The following is a 27,805-nucleotide window of genomic DNA, read 5'->3' on the forward strand; positions in this document are numbered from 1 at the left end:
AGGAGGCGGGGCCTGCGGCGCGCGGGAAGCGGCGCGCGCGCGGCGGCGGGAGCTGGCGGCCCAGCGGCCTGAACGCATCCCTGCAGGTACTGCTTTTCCCGCGCGGCCACTCGCGTCCCCGCGCTTTCCCGGCCGGGCCTGGGTGAAGGGTGAGGAGCCGGGTGAGGTGGCGAGCGGCCCTCGTCGAGGGCCAGCCGCGAGGACCCGGGGGAGCTTAGGAGAAGCGCCCCCGGCGGCCTCCTCTCAGCCAGGTCTCAGGTCCGGTTCCGGCTTTCCCGGCTGCCCCCTTCCTCCCCGGCCTCGGTCGGCTTGCCGAGCAGCCCTTCCGCCGCGGCCCCTGCCCTCCCTCACCCCCGGTAGCCGTCTCCCCGGGGCGCCCACCCCCAGATACCCGGTCTCGCCCCCTCTCAGCTTGGCCTGGCCCGGCCCGGGCCTTGCTTTCCCCTCCCTGGGTGTCCGTCCCTCGTTGCTTTTCTGGACATACCCGGAGAATAAACTGAAAACAGCCGCGGACTCCGCGAACCACTTAAGGTGGAGCTGCGAGGGCTGCGTCAGAGGGCCGCACTGACATCCTCTCCCAGGGTCGGCAGGGCTCCTGGGCTCAGGCTTGAGCGTTCAGTGCCTGGTCCCTGGCTCGAAGATTGATCTCATCACCAACCATTTGCAGCTCTCTCTCCTCCGTCTTTGGAGAACCAACGGGGGCACCCCAACCCCCACCCCCACGCACCACCCCCTGAGGAACTGTGTTTCGCTCCTTGAAGACTCCGGAGGATGAAAGTCATCACTTGCGAGATCGCCTGGCACAACAAGGAGCCGGTGTACAGCCTGGACTTCCAGTATGGAGCCGCCGGGAGGATCCACCGGCTGGCCTCCGCGGGGGTGGACACGGCTGTCAGGGTAAGCGGGGCATGGGGAGTGGGAAGGGCCCTGGAAGCAACGTTGAAGTGGCATTCTCCCTCCACTCTTGTGTTTTTGTTTTTTGTTTTTTTTTTAGGTATACTGTTTCATTAACATTTAAACCAATTTTATGATAATGGAAATAAAACTATAATAGGCAGAGCTTTTAATGGAGCAACATATTGAACACGTCAGATTACACAGACAAAAGCCCCAGAATTGGAAGTAAAACCCACCATTGACTAAAACAGATGTCCTTGGTTGCTGACAGAATCTCCGACTTGAGTCAGTAATGAAGTGCAGGATCGGTAAACGCGAGCAGATATCGCAGATTCCAAGCCTTAGATGGTTTTCCCGAGCAGGGCACTCTTGTGTTTTTATAATGACTGTTAAACGCGGGGCTACCCAGCTGGCTGGCTCAGTGGTAAAGAATCTGCCAATGCCTGAGACGCAGGTTCAATCCCTGAGTCGGGAAGATCCCCCTGGAGGAGGAAATGGCAGCCCACTGCAGTATTTTTTTCCCCTGGGAAATCCCATGGACACAGGAGCCTGGGGTTGCAAAGAGTCGGACAGGACTGAGCACGCACACTGCAGGCAATCATCACAAATTATTGTACTAAGTTACCTAGCCCAGGGGCTTCCCAGGTGCACTAGCGGTAAAGAATCTGCTTGCCAGAGGCAGGAGGTGCCAGTTGGATCCCTGAGTGGGGAAGATCCCCTGGAAGAGGAAATGGCAAATCCACTCCAGTATTCTGGCCTGGAGAATCCCATGGACAGAGGAGCCTGGGGGTCTCAAAGAGTCGGACACAACTGAGTGACAAAGTGTATGTATATGTGTATTTAGCCCAGATGGATAAATTTTCAGGATCTTGAGTCAACAATGAGGCAATAGCGAGCAACTTTCTTCCTAGGGTCCTGTTACATAGACGGATGTCACTGGATGTGGTGATGTTATTATTTCAGAACCCTGAGCCAGTTTCCTCTAGGGGAAGAGTTTGCACAAGAAAGAGGTGGGAGGCAGTGGCACTGGAGGTTTATATTTCAGATAGGAATTACTTCCTCTTACGTTTCAAAAGAGAAACTAAGTTTTCTTTCTGAAAATCAGTGCAGGGTTGTTTTAGTAGGTGCAGTATGAAGCCTGCTCACTACATGTTTCTCTGAATGAGTGTTTTTGTATCAACAGATCTGGAAGGTAGAAAAAGGACCAGATGGAAAGGCCATCGTTGAATTTTTGTCCAATCTTGCTCGTCATACCAAAGCGGTCAATGTCGTACGTTTTTCTCCAAATGGGGAAATTTTAGCATCAGGAGGGGACGGTGAGTATTATACTTTGAATCTGTAGAAACCAGATACACACATGTCTCATAGCCAATACTGAGATTTGAGCTAGATATACTTTCTCATTTCAGAGGTCGCTTGACCCTCTGAATCTGTCATTTAGATAGTTTAGGGGAGTTATGGGGATATGTTATGGGGAGTATTTCATTCTTTTTTATAGCTAAGTAATATTCCGTTGCATTTATGTACCACATCTTCTTTATCCATTCTGTTGATGGACATTTAGGTTGCTTCCATGTCCTCGCTATTGTAAACAGTGCTGCAGTGAACGGTTTCTGTACTTTTGTATACATTTGAAAATTCCTATTATAGAGGGAATTCCCTGGTGGTCCAGTGGTTAGGACCCTGTGCTTCCACTGCTGGGGGCCCTGGTTCCATTGCTGGTCAGGAAATAAGATCCCATAAGCCACCCAGTATGCACCCCCCCAAAAAAACCCCCCAGATTTCCATTATAGAGCTTAAAATATCTGATACAGAAAAACACAATATAAGAACACAGTAAATTAGAAAGCTTTTGTTCAGAAGGGAAACTTGCTGTTCCTGCCCGAATTCTTAGAGGTAAATCCTCATGGCCATAGTGTCTGTAGATATTGTTTAATGTCCTAAAAATCCAGAAGTGAAGAAGCCACACAGGAAAGCGTGATTTGCGTTTAATCGACTCACTCTGCAGATGCTGTCATTCTGCTCTGGAAGGTGAATGATAACAAGGAGCCGGAACAGGTTGCTTTTCAGGATGAGGATGAGGCTCAGCTGAACAAGGAGAATTGGACTGTCGTAAAAACCCTGAGGTAACCTTGGGAGGGACCTGCAGAGGGGTTAGCTTTAGGACCTGAATGCATTCAGCTGATAGGCATTTAGACTTTCATATCTCACTTAAAACTTTTACTTGTGCAAGACAGTAATGCAGGCATAGTTTAAAACAGCGGCCCCCCAATATTTTTGGCACCAGGAACAGGTTTCGTGGAAGACAGTTTTTCCACAGACTGGGGGTGAGGGTTGATTTCTGGCTGATTCAAGTGCATTACATTTTTTGTGCACCTTATTTCTGTTGTTATTATTATTATATTATAATATATAATGAAATAATTATACAGTTGTCACTTGCTGCTCAGTGATAGAGTATGCAGGCAGTTGATTCATCATGGTCTCCTGAGGTCCTCCTCCCTGAGCCACTCCCCAGAGCTCACCTCATGGCCTGAGCTCCACCTCAGATCATCAGGCATTAAATTCTCACAAGGAGCCTGCCACCTGGGTCCCTCTCAAGCACCGTTCACCGCAGGGCTCACCGTAGGACTCACGGCCCTGTGAGAATCCAGAGCCACTGCTGACCTGAGAGGAGGCGGAGCTCAGGCAGTATGTGATCGCCAGGGAGTGGCTCTAAATACACAGGAAGCTCCTCCTGCCTCCTCCTAGCCTCCTGCCAGCTAGCCCAGTTCCTAACAGGCCACAGGCTGGTAGCAGTCCAGGGATTGGGGACCCCTGGCTTAAAAAGATAAAAATATGGATTAAAATGGATTTTCCATTAAAAGCCATTAAAATAGAGTTCCCTAGTTTCTCTTATAAAATTTTCTTTAGTAAACTTGAATCAATTTTAAAGATACAAATATCCTTGAATGTAGTAGTTTATAGCTACAGCTAATATAGCTATATAGCTAATGTAGCTCTAGTGGGAATTCTACAATCCCATTGTGTGGGCCCTGAGTTTGCCTTTAAATTTTTGACTTTTTTTTTTTCTCTCCTCAAGACAAGAATTGCTTTTTCTTTTCTTTTTCCTCTTTGGGTTCTAGGGGCCACTTAGAAGACGTGTATGATATTTGCTGGGCAACTGACGGGAATTTAATGGCTTCTGCCTCTGTGGACAACACGGCCATCATGTGGGACGTTAGTAAAGGTAGCTGATGTGTTTTTGCTATTGTCGGGGGCAAAGTGCAAGTGTTAGTTGTTCAGTCATGTCCAATTCTCTGCGACCCCATGTACTATAGCCCGCCAGGCTCCTCTGCCCATGGAATTTCCCAGGCAAGAGTACTGAAGTGGGTTGCCATTTCCTCCTCCAGGGGATCTTCCCGACCTAGGGCTGGAACCAGGTCTTCTGCGTTTCAGGCAGAGTCTTTGCTGTCTTGAGCCACCAGGAAAGCCCATTATTAGGGGAGCGATATTCCAAGTGGCTGAAAAGTCGAACCATGAAACGCTTCAGAAGAGTTTCTTTAGTGGACTGAAACAGAAGTTTAGCTGGACAGCTTAGGGATTATCCCCGTATGCCAGGGATGCAGTTGGAATGTATGAGGTTTAGCAGTGGTGTTATGAGTCATGAGTTGCTGATGCCAAAGCAAGGTAGACACCACACGCCTGGGGGTGCAGACATGACGGGGGAGCAGGTAGGGAGGGACAGGGCTGATCCCGGCCTTCACAGACCTGAGGATCTTGGAAGGTTATCAAGTCATCCTTATTAATGGGGCATTTCCTGCTCGATATAGCGGTAGGTTTGATCAGGTTTCCTTGGTGGCTCACCCGCAATGTGGGAGACCTGGGTTCAATCCCTGGGGTGGGAAGACCCCCTGGAGAAGGGAAAGGCTACCCACCCCAGTATTCAGGCCTGGAGAATTCCATGGACTGTATAGTCTTTGGGGTCACAAAGAGTCGGACACAACTGAGCGACTTTCAGTTCACTTGACTTCATGGTCAGCTTTACATTTCAGGACATCAAATAAAGCAAAGGATACCTCACTGCTTTGAAAGAATCTGTTTTGGAGGGGTGTGGGAGGAGATGGGAGGTAAACACATGAGAAGTTAACTACAGTTTGAAAATAGCAGTGGTGGCCAATGCCTAACAACTTTTTCCCGCCACAGTCCTGCAGTCAAGCTTGGTTTCTCCCAAACCTATTCCTCTCCTCTCCTTTATCTGGTCATTCTCCACCAGCCCAGATACCCAGGTCAGGGGTCAGGCTGTGGCTGTTGGCATCCTCTGCGGTCTCAGCGCTGCATCCGCCTGGTTTCCATCCATACTGCAAAAGCCTCTCTTGTGTTAATAGTTCCATGCTGTTCCCTGAAGCAGCTTCTCTTACCTCCTCTGTGTCACACTCTCTAATCAGTCCCAAACATTTCGGCCAAGGGGAAGACGGGTGTGACCAGCATCCTCATCTTCTTTTTCCCAAACCTTGATATTTTGGTATCTGCAGACACTCCATCCAGCACCTCTGAAACCAGTTGTAATGACCTTGAACGCTACCAGCCCGCTGGGCATTCTTGCAGGTGCTGGAAAATACCCAAATATGATGGTCGCATTCTAGCAGGATGTGAATAAGTGCGCAACCGTCCATCTGATGTTAGGAAGTGATGGCGCCCCGAGGGGTCAGCGAGTGGTCGGGTGATCAAAAAGCCTTCTCTGAACACGTGGAGTTTGAAAAGAGACTGGAATGAAGTTGGGGAATGAAGACTGTGTGCATTGTTTTGGGGAATAGTGTTCCTGCCTGTGGGAACAGCAGGTGCGGAGGCCCTGTGGCCAAAACAGCTTGCTGTGTCCAGGCAACAGGAAGTCGAGGGTTGCAGGAGCAGGAGGGGGAAGGAGGACCCCAGGCTGGAGGGTGGTGGTGGGCCTGGCCACCCGGGTCGGGTCTCAGGTTGTATCCTAGGTGTGATCGTGAGCTGCCAAAGGGCTTTGAGCAGTAGAGCAACCTGATTTTACTTATTAGCACGTGGCATGCTGATCCTGGGACAACAGAGAAGGGGGCAGGGGGAGGAGCGGTTTTTAAGGAGTGTGGAAATCGAGACTTCATTGTAAGCCTTTGTTTTAAATGTGTAACATGGGCAAGGTTGTTCAAAGTCAGTAAGTTGTTGTATTTGTGGGTTTGCACATGCTGTGATTCCATCTCCTGCCCATCACCTTCAGTTCAGTTCAGTTGCTCAGTTCTGTCCTACTCTTTGTGACCCCACGGACTGCAGCAGACCAGGCCTCCCTATCCATCACCAACTCCCACTTTACTCAGACTCATGTCCATTGAGCCAGTGAAGCCATCTAACCATCTCATCCTCTGTTGTCCCTTTTTCCTCCCACCTTCAATCTTTCCCAGCATCAGGGTCTTTTCAAATAAGTCAGTTCTTCACATCAGGTGCCAAAGTATTGGGGTTTCAGCTTCAACATCAGTCCTTCCAATGAATATTCAGGATTGATCTCCTTTAGGATGGACTGGTTGGATCTCCTTGCAGTCTAAGGGACTCGCAAGAGTCCTCTCCAACACCACAGCTCAAAAGCATCAATTGTTCGGCACTTAGCTTTCTTTATAGTCCAACTCTCACATCCTTACATGACCACTGGAAAAACCATAGCTTTGACTAGACGGACCTTTGTTGGCAAAGTAATGTCTCTGCTTTTGAATATTCTGTCTAGGTTTGTCATAACTTTTCTTCCAAGGAGCCAAGTGTCTTTTAATTTCATGGCTGCAGTTACCATCTGCAGTGATTTTGACTCCAGAGTTGAAGTCATCATCTTCAAGATGACCCTTGAAGAAGAATGCCCACTTGGTCCACACTTGTCCTGTTTGCTGTCTGCTGTCCCAGAGCTGGGCATCTGTCTCTGAAGGCCTGTCCTCCAACAGCTCTGACAGGGACACCTCGGGCCAGGCAGGCTGCCCCTCATCAGCACATCTCCACCTGGTCCCTCAGCACGTCCGCTTCTTGCTCATTTCCTTCCAGGAGCCCTGCGGTCCACTGAGCCCTCTGCTTCCTGGTCTGTCGGCCCCTCCAGCCTCTCGTATTTTCCCTGTCCAGCTTGTTTCCCAAGGGATCATGTACAAACACAGACCGTCTTCATCCACCTGCCCCACCAAGACAAACCCCAGCCCAGGATCGGCTGTGGTCCTGGTCCTGGGCTGAACACAGCTGGTCACAGACCCGCACGCTGCACCCCAAGCCCCTGCAGATGCGTCCCCAGCAGCCTTTGGGGGTGGGTGGGTGGTCCCAAGGTCCCTGCCCCTTTCGCTTGTGAGGTCCAATCCCACCCCTGTTTCCCCAGCAGCCTCCCCCACAAACCTCCAAAGATCTCCCGAAGCCGCTTCTTCATCCCCAGCCACCTTAATCCCAGCAGACTCCCAGGGAAGAGCCTCATGAAGGGGAGGGGGACGCAGTTAGTCTGACATCTGTGGTGTGCACACGAAGGTCCCTGGTGACCTTGGGGCCTGCGGTTTTAGAGGGCAGTGGTGGGTGTGGGGAGCGGGTGCCCCCCGGCAGAAGGTTGAGTGAGTGAGAGGTGAGGAGGTCGCCAGAGTGAGTGACCAGGTGTAGAGTGCTCCCGCCAGAAGAGGGTTTTGTTTCTCAAAGACTGGCCAAGGCTTCCTAACTCCCTCTTCACTTCTTCCAGGTCGTCTTTGTGTGTGACTGGTTTTATCCTCCACGTTTCTCCCCTAAAGCCCTTTCCCGTCTGGGCCTGCCTTGCTCTGGGGCAGGCCCTTGGCTCTCACCCGGTCTCCTGTCCCCTCCCGACTAGTGACACTTCCTGTGTGTGCTCTCGTCAACCCTCGGCTTCATCCTTGACATGCAAGTCACTTCCCAGCTCAGCGCTGCGCCGAGCTGCACTGTGAGCCCCCAGAACCTTTCTCTCGCACACGAGGGTGTCGCACACACCAGCAGTCTCAGCTGCCTGTCATTTCCCCGAACACCAAGCTGGCTTTCACCCCGTGGGTTTGCTCAGAATGCTGCCTTCTCTCCCCGCTGGCCCCCTATGTCCTGCCTAACCTGGAGACCTGAACTCTGAGCTCACGCCTTCTCCACCCTCACCCCCTGCTTTCTTGGCTGCCCCTCGTCCTCCCCATGGTGTCAGTGTGCGTGCCCAGTGGTGGTCTGTTCTCCCCTCCCCGTGCCCCTGCCACTCGTATTCTTTCTGTCCAGCTTGCTCTCCAAGGGGACTGTGTGTTCATAGCTGCCACTGGGAGCTCTGAGCTCCCTGGGACGGGGGACTGCGTGGTTATCTTTGACCCCAGAGCCTGACTTGGGGTTTGGTAGAGAGGCTCAATCACCCGCTGCTGAATGATGGAACAGCAAAGTAATAATACTTAAATTGTAGTTTGTACCATTTGTGCATTAGTGGGTTTTAGTAGTGTGTTGTATGCTTTATCCATAGGCCAGAAGATCTCAATTTTTAATGAACATAAAAGTTACGTACAAGGAGTGACCTGGGATCCTTTGGGTCAATATGTTGCTACCCTGAGCTGTGACAGGTAAGTTAGTATTTGACGAGTTGTCCTCACCTCTGTTAGCTTGAAGTTTTCTTCAGAGATATTTTTATTACAGCTTAACCAATATAAACCACAATCTAGCTTTGATTCTTTTGTTCCTGATTTCATAGAAAGCATTTTATTTTACTGTTATTCTTAAAACTGGAGAAGGCAATGGCAACCCACTCCAGCACTCTTGCTTGGAGAATCCCATGGACGGAGGAGCCTGGTGGGCTGCAGTCCATGGGGTCACTAAGAATCGGATATGACTGAGCATCTTCACTTTCACTTTCATGCATTGGAGAAGGAAATGGCCACCCACTCCAGTGTTCTTGCTTGGAGAATCCCAGGGACAGGGGAGCCCGGTGGGCTGCCATCTCTGGGGTCGCACAGAGTCAGACACAATTGAAGAGACTTAGCAGCAGCAGCATTCTTAAAACAGAGTAAGAAATTGGAGACGGATTAGGACAAGAGCCTTACACAAAGTTAGTACTTAATAAATCTTTATTGAATGGGTGAATGAATGCAGAAATAGCTCTGAGTTAAATCTGAACTTTTTTAAAGAAAAAGTCTTTTATAAATATGACTTAGAAAAGAAGAGATACGTAGTGGTAAGGTTGGATATTTTTTTCAGTTTTTTGATTAGTGTTTACTGCTACAGTGATTTTAACAACTCCATTTAAATTAATTTGAAAAGATATTTTATCTTGTTTTCCTCCTTGTTTCAAGGAGGTCCTGTTGCTGTATTTACTGGTATAATTAAATACAGTAATTTAATTGTGTTCTTGGAACAAAGAATTTTAAAAAAAGCCAGGAGGATTTCCCTGGTGGTCCAGTAGTTAAGACTCCGTGCTCCCACTGCAGGGGACCTGGGTTCAATTCCTGGTCAGGGAACTAGATCCTACATGCTGCAACAAAGACCTGGTGTAGCTAAATTAAAAAAAAAAAAAACACAGAGGTACCAATCATATCGCTCACCTGTCATAATAGTCCTTTTTCAAGTCTCTTCAGCTTTTCTTCTCAGATTTATAATGGTCCTGCTCTAGCCATTTGCAGATTTGTTTTAGGTTGAAAGTTATCACTAGAAAAAAAGTACATAATGACATTTTTAGTATAGCGCGTATAGAGCCATGAAGTCTTTTGTTAGGTTTATTACTGCCATAATTGAGAAGTGCCTCCCCTGGTGACTCCAATGGTTAAGAATCTGCCTGCAGTACAGGAAACCCAGGTTCAATCTCTGGGTTGGGAAGATCCCCTGGGGTAGGAAATGGCAACCCACTCCAATGTTCTTGCCTGGAGAATTCCATGGACAGAGGAGCCTGATGGGGTCTCAGAGTCAGACACAACTAAGTGACTAAGCACATACAGCTACTTTTAAGTATAACAAACTGGATTTCAGATAACCCTGGAACGAAAACACTAAAGAAGAATTAGTGTTTATCTCTTGTAGAATCTCCTATAACATTCCAGATGTCATTTATTTTCTGGTATATGTGGGCGAATTCTTTGGCTTTGCCCCAGTGACATGTGGGATCTTAGTTCCCCAACCAGGGATTGAACCCATGCCCTCTGCAGTGGAAGGGCCGAGTTATAACCACTGGACTGCCAGGGTAATCCCCTGGTGTATGTGTTTTATTCAACACTCAGGAGTGAAGCAGTCTGATCGGCTTGGGGAATAATATGAATTACCAACAACCAGTTTACCTGCTAGTGTTTTCCTTATTTTTGCAAATCCCTGAGGCCAAGACCCTTCCACACAAAATCAACTTCACGATAGTTGTGCAGATGGCCACTGGGCCACACGTCCAAGACCCGAAGTTCATCTCCCTTGACAAGTTGAAACATTCCGTAAAAAAGTGAAATTATGGCGTATTTCCCCCCCTTCATTAGCGGTAGGTAGCCTTTCAGTTGTTAATATTTGCCCATGTCATTCAGTGAAGTGTGAAAGTCTTTGGTCAGTGGTTTTGCAGGCTGCAAGTTGTTGAAGCAGTCTTTAGTTCTGGTACTAGATTGTTTCTATGTGAAACGTAATTCACTTACTAGAAGAGATAGGTCAGACTTGTCTTCTTTGTTTAGGATCCTGAGGGTGTACAGCACGCAGAAGAAACGTGTGGCTTTTAACGTCTCAAAGATGCTGTCTGGAGTGGGGGCTGAAGGAGAGGTACAGGATTGACATTCTATCCCACCTGTGCTGAAGTTGGGACCCAGGAAGTCATGAGCGCCTCTGTATCTTGCAGCTAAGCCCCTGGCGGCCAGGCCCCGACACCTGAACTGCGGTGTGACTTCCTCTCAGACTGCCGAGTCTCAGTGTGGGGGTGCTGGGCTGACCTGAGTGGGAGTGGGGACCTCTGGGGGCCAGGGGAAGAGTAGGTGGTGAATCTCAGGGGTTTCCAGTCCTGCATGAGCTATGGAGTCACCTGGGCAGCATGTAAAAGTACAGGTGCCTGGGCCTCACCCCCAGAGATGTGTTTCACATGGCTGGAGGCAGCCAGGGCCCTGGGGTCTGAGGTGCAGTGAGGGTCAGGAACCACTGACCAGGAACATCCCAGCCCTAGGCAACGGGAGGGCAGGTGGGTCCAGCACCTTCCAGGCAGGTAGAGGGGCAACGTGGGCCACTGGGCTGGTACCCAGGAATGGGAAGGGTTCTGATCTTTGGGAAGAAGCAGGAAATAAAGGTAGCACCCTGGTCCTCGAGATGTCAGATGACTGAATACTAAGGCAGGCAAGGAGCTGAAAGGGAGCAAAGTGGTTACTGGACCAAAGGAGGGATGACTACCAAGCAGTCCTGGGCAGCAGGTTAATAAGGCAGAGTGGGCTGTGGGCTGGCCTGGGTCTGGAGGATTAAATGCTTAGTGTTTCTAAAGTGTCAGGTGCATGGCAGCAAAAACTGTTCCACATAGGTGTTCAAGCCGTGTTGTCTGGGAAGATGATGGGGTTACTATTTTCTTTTTAAAAAGGGTTCATTTGGTGGGAGATTCTAAATATATACACACAGATAACAGACAAAAGGGCTCCTAGTTAACTTCCTGCCTTTTCCCAGTCTCATTTCCCAGGCAAAGCACTGCTCACAGCATGGTGTGTTCTTACAGAGGTATATGCATTTAATAATTGTTGAACCACACAAACACACAGACCCACTCCAGTATTCTTGCCCGGGGAGTCCCAGGGACAGAAGAGCCTGGCGGGTCACAGAGTTGGACACAATTGAACAGCTTTACACTTTCACTTTCAAACACGTAGATACACACACACACACACACACACACACACACACACACACACAGCTTTCCTTACCAACGATGGGAGATGAGTTCAAGACTGATGGCCTTTGCAGTCCTGTGTGATTATTTGATTTGTAATGTGTTACAATTTCATACCTATTATTATGTCAGTAATAGATGACAATATGTAGTGAAGAGGTAGGAATTGGTAAGCCTTTATTGTGAATGTGAAGATTCAGGATAACATGTAAATTTCGTGTGCTGCAGGCGAGAAGTTACCGGATGTTCCATGATGACAGCATGAAGTCGTTCTTCCGTAGACTGAGTTTCACTCCTGATGGATCTTTGCTTCTCACACCAGGTGTGTTTCACGAAGCTTTGGATTTGAGGGCAGGAGGGCAGCAGTGCTGGGGTCTGGGCTCCTCATTCTGGGATGCTTTTTGCAGCTCAAGGAATTCTGATGAAACCAGTGGTCCCAACCCGTCCACACACGCTTCAGTTGTATCTGACTCTTTGCAACCCCACGTACTGTAGCCCACCAGACCCCTCTGTCCACAGGATTCTCCAGGCAAGAATACTGGAGTGGGTTGCCATGCCCTCCAAGGGATCTTCCTGACCCAGGGATTGAACCCACGTCTCTTAGGTCTCCTCCATTGGCAGATGGGCTCTTTACCACTAGCGCCACCTGGGAAGCCCTTCCAAAACCTCCAGGGAGCTTCCGAAAGTCCTGGTACTTGGGTCCCACCCCCCTAGAGATTGTATTTTAACTGGTTTGGAGTGTGTGGTCTGGGTTTTGCAATTTCAGAAAGATCCCCAGTGGTATTAACACACAGACAAGTTTGTGAGCCACTAGACTAGAGTGATAAATGTATTCTCTTAGATAAATTCAATTAAAAAAACAATTTTAACAAATTCCTTTTCCCTAGACATATATACCGAGGTCATAGTTCTAAAACTAATGAGAAAGTGCCCTTATCATGTTTATTCTGAGTAATGAAGCATCCTGTTGTGACAGGGTCTAGACACAGACAAGTTGGGTTGGAATAACTTGTGGGTGTGTAGTGGTGAAGTCTGACAGGTCAGCAGAATCAGCGAGGACATGTCAGGCTCGTTGTCTGCAGGAGGGCGAGAGGGTGAGCCTAGCAGAATCAGCGAGGACAGTGCTATGGCCAGCGTGGTCTCAGAGACCCCTGCTCTCCACTGCTCGGGCACCATCCTGTGTGTGATTCAGTGATGTGAACCAGGGCTCCACCAAACAGGAGGGCGCAGGTCAGGTTTGCCACTACGTGTTCCAGCCAGGCTGAGTGGGGGCCCCCAGGAGTGTGTGAATAACCCAGACGTGTGGATTAGACTATAAAAGGACAACAGAGAACATGTGGGAATGACATTGGCTTGGGGGTGGTCCCAGGACCAAGAGCAAATAATTGCTTAAGTAAATTAAAAGTTACTTACTAAACTCAGTATCAAATCCTTTTTCTTAATGGCAGCTCTAAAGACATTTTCAGTTTAAATCAGATACCCGATGGGTATCTGCTGTCACTGTTAATGATTCTCAGTGGTGTTAATAAATGCAGGAAATGCAATGACAGAGATTGGAAAAGAAGAAAGAAAATGTGATAGGGTTATGTTTCTAGTAAATCCAAGAGATTAAAAAAAAATACTATCAGAATCAAAAAAGAATTTGATAAGGTGGCTAAATATTGTAAAAATACATAAATTCTTTATCTGCTACACTAGAATAAGTACTTAGAAATGTGAAAAGGACAGTTGTTCCATTCATAATAGTACAAAGTCCAGAAGACATGGGACTACATAGGAAAAAATTTAATAAGGCACAGAGCCTTGGTGAAGAAGACTAGAAGGTCTTATTGATGGTTATAAAACAAGTTCTGAACAAATAGATATTTTGTGTTCTAAAAATTAACATACTAATTGTTTTCCATATAAGGGTTCCTTTAAGGATCCCGTTTAGGGTTTTTTGGTTGTTTCTTTTGGTTTTCTGTTTTTTTAATTGGATGACATCTCAGGTTTGTTTAGTAGAGTAAATGCAAAGAATAATGCAACCAGCTTCCCATGTGGCTCAGTGGTAAAGAATCTACCTGCAATGCAGGAGATGCAGGTTCAATCCTGGGAGTCCTCTCATCCAGGGAGTCCAGAAGATCCCCTGGAGAAGGAAATGGCAACCCACTCCAGTATTCTTGCCTGGAAAATTCCATGCACAGAGGAGCCTGGCAGGTTACAGTCTATGGGGTCACAAAGAGTCAAACACGACTGAGCATTAGCACTTATGAAAGAAGAATAACACTTGAGCAGGCATCTCTTTGTCTGAATGTCAGAGATTTTATAATGCAAAAAAAGATGTGCTTTTCATCATAGGGGACTGGAATGCAAAAGTAGGAAGTCGAGAGACAACCTGGAGACAGGCAAGTTTGATCTTGGGATACAAAATGAAGCAGGACAAAGGCTAACGGAGTTTTGCCAAGAGAATGCACTGGTCATAGCAAACACTCTCTTCCCATCAATACAAGAAAAGACTGTAAACATGGGCATCACCAGATGGTTAATACTGAAATCAGATGGATTATATTCTTTGCAGCTGAAAATGGAGAAGCTCTATACAGTCAGAAAAAACAAGACTGGAAGCTGACTGTCGCTCAGATCATGAACTCCTTATTGTCAAAGTCAGACTTAAAATGAAAAAAGTAGGGAAAACCACTGGGCCATTCAAGTATGACCTAAATCCCATCCCTTACGATTATACAGTGGAAGTAAGAAATAGATTCAAGGGATTAGATATGATATAGTGCCTGAAGAACTATGGATGGAGGTTTGTAATATTGTACAAGAGGTGGTGATCAAAACCATCACCAAGAAAAAGAAATGCAAAAAGGCAAAATGTTTGTCTGAGGAAGACTTACAAGTAGTTGAGAAAGAAGAGAAGTGAAAGGCAAAGGAGAAAAGGAAAGATATATCCATTTGAATGCTGAAAAATATACCCATCTGAAGAGTTCCAAAGAATAGCAAGGAGAGATAAGAAAGCCTTCCTCAGTGAACAATGCAAAGAAATAGAGAAAACAACAGAATGGGAAAAACTAGAGATCTTTTCAAGAAAATTAGAGATACCAAGGAAACATTTCACACAAACAAGGGTACAATAGACAGAAACGGTATGGACCTAACAGAAGCAGAAGATATTAAGAAGAGGTGGCAAGAATACACAGAAGAACTATACAAAAAGATATCTTCATGACCCAGATAACCACAATGGTGTGATCACTCACCTAGAGCCAGACATCCTGGAATGTGAAGTCAAGTGGGCCTTAGGAAACATCCCTATGAACAAAGCTAGTGGTGGTGATAGAATTCCAGTTGAGCTATTTCGAATCCTAAAAGATGATGCTATGAAAGTGCTGCGCTCAGTAGGCCAGCAAATTTGGAAAACAGCATTGGCCACAGGACTGGAAAAGGTCAGTTTTCATTCCAATCCCAAATGAGGACAATGCCAAAGAATGTTCAAACTACCATACAGTTGCACTCATCTCACACCCTAGCAAAGTAATGCTCAAAATTATCCAACCTAGGCTTCAACAATACATGAAACAAGAAATTCCAGATGTTCAAGTTGGATTTAGAAAAGGCAGAGGAACCAGTGATCAAATTGCCAACATCCATGGGATCATAGAAAAAGCAAAAGGATTCCAGAAAAACATCTGCTTCACTGACTACGCCAAAGCCTTTGACTGTGTGGATCAGAAGAAACTGGAATATTCTTAAAGAGATGGGAATACCAGACCACCTTACCTGCCTCCTACAAACCCTGTTATGCAGGTCAAGAAGCAACAGTTAGAACCAGACATAGAACAATGGACTGGTTCCAAATTGGGAAAGGAGTACATCAAGGCTGTATATTGTCACCTTGCTTATTTAACTTATATGCAGAGTACATCATGTGAGCCACAGTCAGCTCCTGGTCTTGTTTTTGTTGACTGTGGCTCAGATCATGAACTCATTATCAAATTCAGACTTAAACTGAAGAAAGTAGGGAAAACCGCTAGACCATTCAGGTATGACCTAAATCAAATCCCTTATGATTATACAGTGGAAGTGAGAAATAGATTTAAGGGCCTAGATCTGATAGATAGAGTGCCTGATGAACTATGGAATGAGGTTCGTGACATTGTACAGGAGACAGGGATCAAGACCATCCCCATGGAAAAGAAATGCAAAAAAGCAAAATGGCTGTCTGGCGAGGGCTTACAAATAGCTGTGAAAAGGAGAGAGGCAAAAAGCAAAGGAGAAAAGGAAAGATATAGGCATCTGAATGCAGAGTTCCAAAGAATAGCAAGAAGAGATAGGAAAGCCTTCTTCAGCGATCAATGCAAAGAAATCAAGGAAAATAACAGAATGGGAAAGACTAGAGATCTCTTCAAGAAAATAAGAGATACCAAGGGAACATTTCATGCAAAGATGGGCTCAATAAAGGACAGAAATGGCATGGACCTAACAGAAGCAGAAGATATTAACAAGAGGTAGCAAGAATACATGGAAGAACTATACAAAAAAGATCTTCACCACCCAGATAATCATGATGATGTGATCACTAATCTAGAGCCAGACATCCTGGAATGTGAAGTCAAGTGGGCCTTAGGAAACATCCCTATGAACAAAGCTAGTGGAGGTGATGGAATTCCAGTTGAGCTATTTCAAATCCTGAAAGATGATGCTGTGAAAGTGCTGCACTCAATATGCCAGCAAATTTGGAAAATTCAGCAGTGGCCACAGGACTGGAAAAGGGCAGTTTTCATTCCAATCCCCAAAAAAGGCAACGCCAAAGAATGCTCAAACTACCACACAATTGCACTCATCAATTGCTAGTAAAGTAATGCTCAAAATTCTCCAAGCCAGGCTTCAGCAATACGTGAACTGTGAACTTCCTGATGTTCAAGCTGGTTTTAGAAAAGGCAGAGGAACCAGAGATCAAATTGCCAACATCCGCTGGATCATGGGAAAAGCAAGAGAGTTCCAGAGAAACATCTATTTCTGCTTTGTTGACTATGCCAAAGCCTTTGACTGTGTAGATCACAATAAACTGTGGAAAATTCTGAAAGAGATGGGAATACCAGACCACCTAACCTGCCTCTTGAGAAATCTGTATGCAGGTCAGGAAGCAACAGTTAGAACTGGACATGGAACAACAGACTGGTTCCAACTAGGAAAAGGAATACATCAAGGCTGTATATTGTCACCCTGCTTATTTAACTTCTATGCAGAGTACATCATGAGAAATGCTGGACTGGAAGAAACACAAGCTGGAATCAAGATTGCCAGGAGAAATATCAATAACCTCAGATATGCAGATGACACCACCCTTATGGCAGAAAGTGAAGAGGAGCTAAAAAGCCTCTTGATGAAAGTGAAAGAGGAGAGTGAAAAAGTTGGCCTAAAGCTCAACATTCAGAAAACGAAGATCATGGCATCTGGTTCCATCACTTCATGGGAAATAGATGGGGAAACAGTGGAAAAAATGTCAGACTTTATTTTTGGGGGCTCCAAAATCACCACAGATGGTGACTGCAGCCATGAAATTAAAAGACACTTACTCCTTGGAAGAAAAGTTATGACCAACCTAGATAGCATATTCAAAAGCAGGGACATTACTTTGCTGACTAGGGTCCGTCTAGTCAAGGCTACGGTTTTTCCTGTGGTCATGTATGGATGTGAGAGTTAGACTGTGAAGAAGGCTGAGTGCCGAAGGATTGATGCTTTTGAACTGTGGCGTTGGAGAAGACTCTTGAGAGTCCCTTGGACTGCGAGGAGATCCAACCGGTCCTTTCTGAAGGAGATCAACCCTGGGATTTCTTTGGAGGGAATAATGCTGAAGCTGAAACTCCAGTACTTTGGCCACCTCATGCGAAGAGTTGACTCATTGGCAAAGACTCTGATTCTGGGAGGGATTGGGGGCAGTAGGAGAAGGGGATGACCGAGGATGGGATGGCTGGATGGCATCACGGACTCGATGGACATGAGTCTGAATGAACTCCGGGAGATGGTGATGGACAGGGAGGCCTGGCGTGCTGCGATTCATGGGGTCACAAAGAGTCGGACACGACTGAGCAACTGGACTGAACTGAACTGAACATCATGTGAAATGCTGGGCTGGATGAAGTTCAAGCTGGAATCAAGATTGCCAGGAGAAATATCAATAACCTCAGATATGCAGATCACACCAGCCTTATGGCAGAAAGCGAAGAGAAACTAAAGGGCCTCTTGATGAAGGTGAAAGAAGAGTGAGAAAGCTGGCTTAAAACTCAACATTTAAAAAATGAAAATCATGGCATCCGGTTCTATCACTTCATGGCAAATAGTTGGAGAAACAATGGAAACAGTGACAGACTTTATTTTTCTGGGCTCCAAAATCACCGTGAACAATCACTGCAGCCAGGGAATTAAAAGACACTTACTCCTTGGAAGAAAAGCTATGACTAACCTAGACAGCACATTAAAAAGCAAAGGTAGTACTTTGCCGGCAAAGGTCTGTCTAGTCAAAGCTATGGTTTTTTCCAGTAGTCACATATGGATGTGAGAGTTGGACCATAAAGAAAGCTGAGTGCTTAAGACTTGATGCTTTTCAACTGTGATGTTGGAGAAGACACTTGAGAGTCCCTTGGACTGCAAGGAGATCAAACCAGTCAATCCTAAAGGAAATCAATCTTGAATATCCATTGGAAGGACTGATGCGAAAGCTGAAGTTCCAATACTTTGGCCACCTGATGCTAAGAGCCGACTCATTGGAAAAGACCCTGATCTTGGGAAAGATTGAAGACAGGAGGAGAAGGGGATGATAGAGAATGAGATGGTTGGGTGGCATCACCAACTCAATGGACATGAGTTTGAGCAAACTCAGGGAGATATTGAAGAACAACAGGGAATTTTGGTGTGCTGCTGTCCATGGAGTCACAAAGAGTTGGACAGAACTGAGTGACTGAACAATAATAACTGTTACCAAATAGTATGGTATTGGTATGGGTGTTCAGTCACTTCAGTCGTGTCCGACTCTGCCACCCTGTGGACCAGCCCACCAGGCTCCTCTCTACCCGTATTGGTATAGGAATAAGCATATAGATCAGTGGACCAGAGCAGAATCCAGAAATAGATCTTGGGATAAAAGGAAATTTAGTAGGTAACCTGAGGGTATTTCAGTGGGAAGAAGGGGTTAGTGAGTGAAGAATGCTGGAATGTCCAGATGTATGGAAGGAAATGAAACTGGACTCCTAGCTTATGTATAAAAATAAATCTCAGGTGAACTCCGTACTTAAATATCAAACATGAAAATGTAAAACTCTTACAAGAAAATCTAGAAGGCCTTTCTAGGACTGGGGAAGACCAAGCAAAAGACTGGAGACCCAGAAGCTCTTAAATGATAGACCTACTTGGCTGTAGAATGTAGAGCTTGCCTACAGGCAAGAAATGCAGTAGACAGTATCAGTAGTCATATGATGGAGCTGGAAAATAATGTTCATGGAACAGGAAAGAAAGTGCTAAATGATATCGTATGTGAGCACTCTGCCAGTTGGCAAGAAGAACAAAAAAACAAAGGGAAAAAATCTGGAAGAGAGAAATGAGAGCCAAATACAAAAGGCAGTTTGTAGAAAAGCAGATCTTTGGGTGATATCAGCACACACAGGAGAATGTTCAGAAACCCAACAACCGTCAAGGCAGTGCCAGTTACCTTAATATAAGTTAGGTATGGCTCTATTCATTTCACACTGAAAAACTGAAAATACCTATGGCTGAAGGGTGTGGGTGTGGCTATTGCTGGAGGGAGTGTGGCTTATCAGAGCCTTTCTGGAAAGCAGTCTGGTAACCGCATCGGCTTTGCTGAGTCATCTGAGATTCACTTCATTAAAAAATGAAAACAGTACATAGGGTATATGTCCAAGCATGTTTATTGCAAACATGGTTTGTAGTTGTTAAAAAAAAAAAAAAAAAGCAATACTCACTTAGAGAGGATGAATTGTGGTATTTTCATACCAGTGCACAGTAGGCAGCTACTAAAGAAAGGATCCATTGGTGCCATGCTGGTAATGAGCACAAGTGTGAATAATATCCCATTTTGTAAAACAGGTTTTAAAAAGCCACTGTATAATGTACCTGCAGTTGAGTTATAACTGGTTGTGATGATTATGTGAAAGTGAAGTCAGTCATGTCTGACTCTTTGTGACCCCATGGACTGTAGCCTACCAAGCTCCTCTGTCCATGGGATTCTGCAGGCAAGACTACTGGAGTGGGTTGCCATTTCCTTCTCCAGGGGATCTTCCCGATTCAGGGATCGAACCCGGGTTTCCCGCATTGGAGGCAGATGCTTTAACCTCTCAGCCACCAGGGAAGCCCGATGATTATGTGAGCATGGAGGAAATTAGCAATGACCCAATGGTTTGTTAAGATGGATTATTTGGGGATGGAAGGATGGGTGAGCGGGAGAGGGTAGGGAGACACTGGCTCTGTCTGCTGCCCTCCCCTGGGGTATGGAATGGTCATGTGGAAGACTGTGTGGTTGTATAGGTATGTGGAAATGTTAGTATAAAACATGGAGATGTTCCCAAAAGTAGCTGTGTGTGACTGGCATTCTCCAACAGGGTCTGACCTGGTTTTGAGTATAGCCTGCAGTGAGCTCTCAGATGTGGACTGCTCCCCAGGGCAAAGGCAGCTTCTGCAGGGGCTGGAGATGTCAGCAGAGGGCTGGTCTTCTGGCAGCCTCAGGGTACCATCAGAAGCCCAAGTCTCAGCCTTTGGGTGGCACCTGAGGTCAGAATTGGGGGGTGGACAGCAAGCCGAGGGTCTGATCACAGCGCTTCACCATAGGGATTGGCTGGATTCTCAGGCAGAGGTCACTGAGACCAGGATCCCTGCTTTCTGTTCTTCCTGCCCAGGCCTGGTAGGGGCTCCCAGGCGGCTGAGCCTTTTGGGAGGTGACACTCAGGGGGGTGACAGGTGGCTAGAACTGTAGTAAGGGCTGAGCCCAGACAGGGACAAAATGTTTGCATTTGTCCTTAGTCATCAAACATTGTCCGGGAAATAATCTTTCTGGGGAATCTTATATAAACCCAAACTGAAGCTCTTGCATCTCTGTTGGTGAACAGTCTGATAATAACAGGCCTTGCCTTCCTCTCCTGCTTCTCCAGCTGGGTGCGTGGAATCTGGTGAAAATGTAACGAACACGACTTACGTATTCTCCAGGAAAAATCTTAAAAGGTAGGCAATTAAAGAAATATATGAAACGTTTACCCCTTCTTTTTTTATTGCTTTTGTTAAGTGACGGTGCCTTTTTGCAAAACCTCAATTCATCTTCCAGGCCCATCGCCCACCTCCCGTGTCCCGCGAAGGCGACGCTCGCTGTCCGCTGCTGCCCCGTCTACTTCGAGCTGAGGCCGGTGCCAGAAGCAGGTGTGTTAAGTGACCGGGGTGGGGAGGGAAGAGGTGAGTATGGGGGTTAGTTCCATTTGACCCGTCTTAGGAGCAAAGATTGACGTTATCAAAATAACATGTTAGCCTACGCATTGTCTAGAATACACTCATTCTTTTGCTACAAGCAGCTGTAAAGGAATGAAAGTAGTAGCTTTGTCTCTCTGCTGCTTGGTCAACTATCATTCATCATCAGTTTCCTGTGCAGTAAAACTGATACATGAACTGGATTTCTGTGTAACTGTTTTCCCTCCACTGGCTGCTTTTAAGATTTTTCTGTTTGTCGGTGGCTTTAAGTAGTCCTATCACAGTATGCCTGCCACAGTTTTCTTTGTGTTTCCTGTGCTTGGGGTTCATTGACTGGCTTAGATCTACAAGTTTATAGTTTCCATCAAATTAGAGGAGCTTTTAAAAATATATATATTTATTTATTTGGTTGTACCTGATCAGCGGCTTCCCTGGTGACTCAGATGGTAAAGCATCTGCCTGCAATGCAGGAGACCTGGGTTTGATCCCTGGGTCGGAAAGATCCCCTGGGGTAGGAAATGGCAACCCACTCCAGTGTTCTTGCCTGGAGAATCCCATGGACGGAGGAGCCTGATAGGCTACCGTCCATGGGGTCGCAAAGAGTCGGACACGACTGAGCGACTTCACCCAGTCTTAGTTGTGGCTGCGGGATCTTTAGTTACGGCATGAGGGAGCTAGTTCTCTGACCAGGGATTGAATCCCAGGCCGCCTGTGTTGGGAGCACAGAATCTTAGGCACTAGACCTCCAGGAAAGCCCCAGATATGGGGAACTTGGCCAGTTACTTCTTCAGAGACTTTGTGCTGTCACCTTCTCTCTCCCCCTTCTTCAGGGGCTCCAGCCACACGTGTGTCCGGCTGCTTGAAGCCCCCACGACTTGCTGAGGCTCTGTTCACTCGGCTCCCCCAGCTCCGCCCCCCGCCCGCCAGTGTTTGATTTTGGATGGTTTCTGCAGCCGTATTTTGAGTTCACGTACCTTTTCTTCTCTGTCGCCTGCCCTTGGTGCCATCCAGTGCATTCCTGTGACAGTGTGGTTCTCATCTCCAGAGTTCAAGTTGGCTCTTCCTTATGCATATCTGCTTTCCTCTTGCTTCTAGAACACGTGGACTACAGTTTTTAAAACAACTCTTTTAATGGCTTTGTGTACAAAGGGTTGGTTTTGATTGACTTTTTTCTCTTCATTATGGATATTTTTCTGCTTCTTGGCGTGCCTGATAATTTTTTATTAGACATTGTGGGGATTTTACTTTAGTGGATGCAGATGTATTTTCATTCTTTTTATTTTTTTTTTTTAAGTTTGGCTGTGCTTCCTGGCTCCAGCATTTATTGTCTATAGACTTTTTAATGATGGCCGCTCTGACCAGTGTGAGGTGGTGCCTCACTGTAGTTTAGACTTGCATTTCTCTAGTAATTAGTGATGTTGAGCATCTTTTCATATGGGCCATCTGTATGTCTTCTTTGCAGAAATGTCTGTTTAGGTCTCCTGGCCATTTTTGGATAGGGTTGTTTTGTTGTTGTTGAGTTGCATGAGCTGTTTGTGTATTTTGGAAATGAAGCCCTTGTCCGTAGCATCAGTTGCAGATACTTCCTCCCATCCTGTGGATTGTCTGTCTGATTGCTGGCCTTCTTAGGGATGGCTCTTTCTTGCCTGTAGTTTTCTCACATGCATGTATTGCCAGCGTCGGCTGAACACTCGGGAGGCCCCCACAGCTATCTCTCTGCCCCACCGCCGCACGCTCCACCAAGCCTCTTGGTTCCCAGCTCAGGGCATCTGCTGGACGCCGCCTGGGTTTCCTCCACCTTTGCAGGGCCTGGGAACTCCAGGCAGAAGGCAGGGGCGGTGGCGGGGCTCGGGTCTCTTGCTTCCCGTCTCTGTGGGATCGCTGTCCTCCATGGGCTTGTGGACAGTGTCCCCCGGACCCTGGTTTCAGTGTTCTGCCAGGTATTTCACTTCTTTCAGGGGAAGGGTCAGTTGGTCCCTGTTCCTCCAAGGCTAGATGCAGAAGCTGTTTTCAACTTTCTAAACCTCTCCTTGAATGACTTTCCTGCTAGCTCAGCTGGTAAAGAATCTGCCTGCAATGCAGGACATCTCGGTTCGATTCCTGGGTCGGAAAGATCCTCTGGAGAAGGGATAGGCCACCCACTCCAGTATTCCTGGGTTTCCCTGGTGGCTCAGCTGGTAAAACAATCCTCCTGCAGAGCGGGAGACCTGAGTTCAATCCCTGGGTTGGGAAGATCCCCTGGAATAGGAAATGGGAACCCACTCCACTATTCTTGCCTGGAGAATCCCCAAGGACAGAGCAGTCTGGCGGGCTACAGTCCATGGGGTCGCAAAAAGTCGGCCACGACTGAGCAACTTAGCACAGTGCAGACAGCATGAAAACATCCCTTGATAAGGCGTTTCTATGTGACCCTGACTTTTCCTCGTCAGGTGCTGACCCCAGGGTGACTTGCCTCATCCACACATCTTCCTTCCCTTCTTTTCGGATCTCAGGTGCCCATGAGTCTCAGATCAGAACATGGTGTCCTCATTGGTTCATGCATGGTTCTCCTTGATTCTTAGGTGTGTGTTAGTTGCTCAGTCACGTCCAACTCTTTTGTGACCCCATGGACTGTAGCCCACTGGGCTCCACTGTCCATGGGATTCTACAGGCAAGAATACTGGAGTGGGTTGCTGTTTTCCAGGGGATCTTCCCAACCCAGAGATCGAACCCGGGTCTCCCACACTGCAGGCAGATTGTTTACTATCTGAGCCACCTGGGAAGCCCTAGATTCTGATATTCATATATAAAGTAAGACAAAACTGAATTCTGTAAGGCATACAGCAAACCAGTCTTTTGTGAAATTATGTCACTTACGTCCCCAGGGGCGGGGCTTGGTGGGGGTCGGGTGGAGATGTGTTTGCTCTGAGAGCTTGGCTTGTTTGACCTTCTCTGCCCCTGTGTTCACCCATAACCAGAACCGGGCATGGAGCTGATAAGCCTGCCGTACCGCCTGGTGTTCGCCGTGGCTTCCGAGGACTCGGTGCTTCTGTACGACACCCAGCAGCTGTTCCCATTCGGCTACGTGTCCAACATCCATTACCACACCCTGAGTGATATTTCCTGGTGAGTGGACAGTGAGGACGCGTACCCTCGCTTGGGGTAGCCCTGTAGTTGGCTTGGTTGGCTCTTATTTACCAGCTTTTTTTTTTTTTTTGAAAAAAAGTATTAACGTTAAAAGGAAAGCTGTGTCTCACTTGCTACAATACTGCTTCTGGTGGTCACCTTGGGTGGGTATTGATGCCACACGGATCACCCTGTGGATTCTTCTCATTCTCATAAACTGAGAGGAAGACGCCTGGGCTCCCTGGTCATCTGGGGACTTGCCAGGTCCCCAGGAGGAAGGAAGCCCAGACACACAGGGGGCCCCGGAAGTGGGCCCGTCCGGGGGTATCACCGCCCTAGCCTTCCTGCTTGGGGTTCTTAGCACCCCGGGCACCTTCCTCCATCTCTCCTGCCCGCTGGGGCCCAGCCTGGGCCTCGCCACCCCGCCACCCGGTTCTTGCTCTTTGTAACTCTTGATCTTCTTTTAGTCCTCTTTTGATCTTGGTGGGCGAGAGGAGGCCGTCTCACCTTGATTCCCTGGTTAAGTTCATGACAAGGCAGAGGTGCTGGGGCCCTGAGAAGCTCGAGGCGGGTGGAGCAGGGGGCAGGGAAGGGGTCACACAAGCCCCTTCTCAGCTGGGCCCCTTCCCCACAACGACTCTTGTCTTCAAACAAAGCTGGGGACGGTGCTCACACTTCTGTTTTCCTGCCTGGTGATGAGCGTGCCCAGAGTGGCCAGCAGCGTTTGGTAAACTTCCTCCCTTCTGCTTCTGTTTTGGGAACGAAGGTCCAGCGATGGGGCCTTCCTGGCCATCTCTTCCACGGACGGTTATTGCTCCTTTGTGACGTTCAAGAAAGATGAGCTGGGAATCCCCCTGAAAGAGAAGCCGGTTCTGAGTGTGCGAACTCCTGATACAGCGAAGAAAACCAAGGGTCAGACCCCCTCTGGGTCTTCGCCAGGACCCAGGCCGGGGGAGGGCACCCCCACCGGCAGAATCCAGGACCCCAGCAGCCCCTCCACCACCCCCCCGCAGGCGAAACAGTCTCCGGGCCCCCCAGCGGCCAAGGACACCCCCGCGGCCGCGCTTGGTGCCAGAGGCTCCCCAGCAGGGCCCCCCAAGGAGAAGCCCCTGCAGCCCAGCAGTCAGAACGCCAAGGCCCAGCCGTCCCGGAGGGTCACCCTGAACACCCTGCAGGCCTGGAGCAAGCCCACACCCCGGTAAGCACTCAGACGCAGAAAGAACGCGTCCTTGCAGTTGGGAAAACAGCATGAGCTGAAAGCCCCCCGCCTTGTACTGTGCGAGCTCCCACACGGCGGCCAGAGAAGCGTTTCCTGACGTCTGAGGGGCCCTGGTCTTGCTCAGACCTCCGTCCACCTCGCTTCTGGTGGGGGAGGGGAGTAGGATAATGTTTGAAGTCTTTTTGATATTAAAGTTCCCCCCCTTAATTTCTTGTGAGTTTCTTGCAGTTAGAATTTTTAAAAAGTAACTGTTGAGAATTGAGACTGGATTTTTTTTTAAAAAGAACCGTCCATGTCTTAGAGCTTCCATACTGGAAGCCTTTCTGATAGTCTTAATATGAAGCATCTAGCAGGGTGGTTAGTGCGTCATTGGAAATTAACAAAGCATGGATTTTGAAGTTTTTAGATGGCTGGTTGACGATTTAACTGAGTACATGATCCTTAGTTACTAAGTAAGGAGGCACATTGACATAGTATTCAGGGCCTCGCATGAGGTCACCTCACACCTGTTTTTCCTAGGAACCTTGGTACCATATACAGTCAACCTCTGTGACGCTCACGACCTTTTACTTCTCTTCTTAATCCAGGAGAATAAACTTAATACCCTTAAAGACAGATTCTCCACTGAACTCCATATCAACCCCTATAACTTCCAGCCCTTCCACAGAGGAAATTCCATCAGGTGAGTGACACTGCGGGCTTCCCTGGTGGCTCAGCTGGTAAAGAATCTGCCTGCAATGCGGGAGACCCAGGTTTGATCCCTGGGTCAGGAAGATCCCCTGGAGAAGGGAATGGCCACCCACTCCAGTATTGTTGCCCAGAAAATCTGGTGGACAGAGGAGCCTGGTGGGCTGCAGTCCATGGGGTCACAAAGAGACACGACTGAGTGGGTTAACACTTTCACTTTTAAGCGACACTGTCTAATATAATTAATGAGAATACTGTCTCTTTTGGAAATGAACACCACGTGACTTTAAGTCACTTCCGAGAAATCAAGGATACATCTTGGGACTTCCCTAGTGGTCCAGTAGCTAAGACTCCACTCTCCCAATGCAGGGAGCCTGGGTTCAGTCCCTGGTTGGGGAACTAGATCTTGTGTGTCTCCACTGAGACCCCACACAGTCATATAAATAAAAGTAAATAAAATCTGGCTTTAAAAAAGGATGCATCTTACCAGGCTTGTTGTTTAAACCTGAGGCGGGGAGATGGTGTAGAGCTGGTTCTCAGTTCGGCCCTGCTGGTGCTGTGGGCGTCAGTCCTCGCTGTGGGGCTGTCCTGTGGATGCAGGTGGCATAGCAGCACCCTGGGCGCTGTCATCCCTTCCCCCTCCTCGTGACATCTGCAGTGTCACCAGACTCTGCCCACTGCCCCTCGAGGGGCACGGCCACCCCTGGCTGCAAACCACTGGGTCAGATCTCCCCCTCAGATCCACGAAGGACCAGGCCAGGCAGTCCAGTTCCTTTGTCTGGACACGAAATTTACCTTGTAAACTTCAGCTCTTAACTTAGAGACGTTTTCACTCACCCACCAACCTTGTGTGTGTTTAAGCCTCAGAGACGCCTGCAGACCCTCAGGTCAGCCCCCCGGAACTGAAGCGGCCCCGACTTGGTGAGCATGGAGAAGGACCCCGAGTCACGGACCCTCGATGAGACCTGTCCTGTGCCTGAAGGTGGCTAGCTCTGGGGCCCGCGGGTGCCAGCGAGAGGTGGGCCTGAAGGTAGCTCAGAGCAGCGCCGTCTGTTGGAAGTGGATTTCTCCAACGGAAGATACACGTGGCCTGGTCTTCTCCAGAGATATGCCGCCTCTTGTATTTAGGATTTGTTTTTACCTCGGAGATGCGAACATCTTAACAGATTGCATTCTCTTTTTCTTGAGTTTCTGAGATGGGAGCCCTGTATCATCCGTGGGGTCGCAAAGACTTGGATACGAACTGAGGGCCTTTTACTTTCAGTATTCCCTGATGTGAAAATGAGTGACTCCTGCCTCGGAATATTTGTATGAAAACGCAGACACTTGACGGTGGGCTCTCCTACAGCCGGAATTAGAGGAATCAGTACTTTGAGAAGGTTTATTCCATTGGGTTTTAGTGTGTTGGATTATTTGATCAACTTAGCTTCTAAATAGTTAATTAACTTCTGGAAGTTTGTTACGTTGGCTTTCAGATTTTAAAGGTAATAATGCTCTTTTTAGAAAGATAGTAAACTAGAGTGAATTAGGGGGAAAAACGGGGTTGGAGGTGGAAATCACCCATCTCCGAAGGAAATGGAGTGGAAGGAAACCCTTGCTACTGTTTCAGCATATTTCCTTTTAAAAATCTTTTTTGTGTGTTA

At 47.7% G+C, this 27,805-nt stretch overlaps 1 protein-coding gene across 2 annotated transcripts; it reads left to right on the forward strand.

The window, feature by feature from the left end:
- CHAF1B (chromatin assembly factor 1 subunit B) lies at positions 1–27,805 on the forward strand. Of its 2 annotated transcripts, none has more exons than XM_027961569.3 (14): positions 1–86; positions 668–897; positions 2,081–2,213; positions 2,906–3,023; positions 4,023–4,126; positions 8,348–8,444; positions 10,518–10,602; positions 11,930–12,023; positions 20,845–20,914; positions 21,015–21,106; positions 24,109–24,256; positions 25,023–25,454; positions 26,063–26,157; positions 27,024–27,805. In XM_027961569.3, the coding sequence occupies exons 2-14, from the start codon at positions 772–774 to the stop codon at positions 27,122–27,124; spliced, it is 1,695 nt and encodes a 564-aa protein (XP_027817370.1). In that variant the 5' UTR covers positions 1–86; positions 668–771; the 3' UTR covers positions 27,125–27,805. The 2 variants fall into 2 exon arrangements, with proteins under 2 accessions (XP_027817370.1, XP_042094275.1); XM_042238341.2 differs by having other exon boundaries at positions 762–897.

Source organism: Ovis aries, chromosome 1 (assembly GCF_016772045.2).
Source record: "Ovis aries strain OAR_USU_Benz2616 breed Rambouillet chromosome 1, ARS-UI_Ramb_v3.0, whole genome shotgun sequence".
Lineage (NCBI taxonomy): Eukaryota > Metazoa > Chordata > Mammalia > Artiodactyla > Bovidae > Ovis > Ovis aries.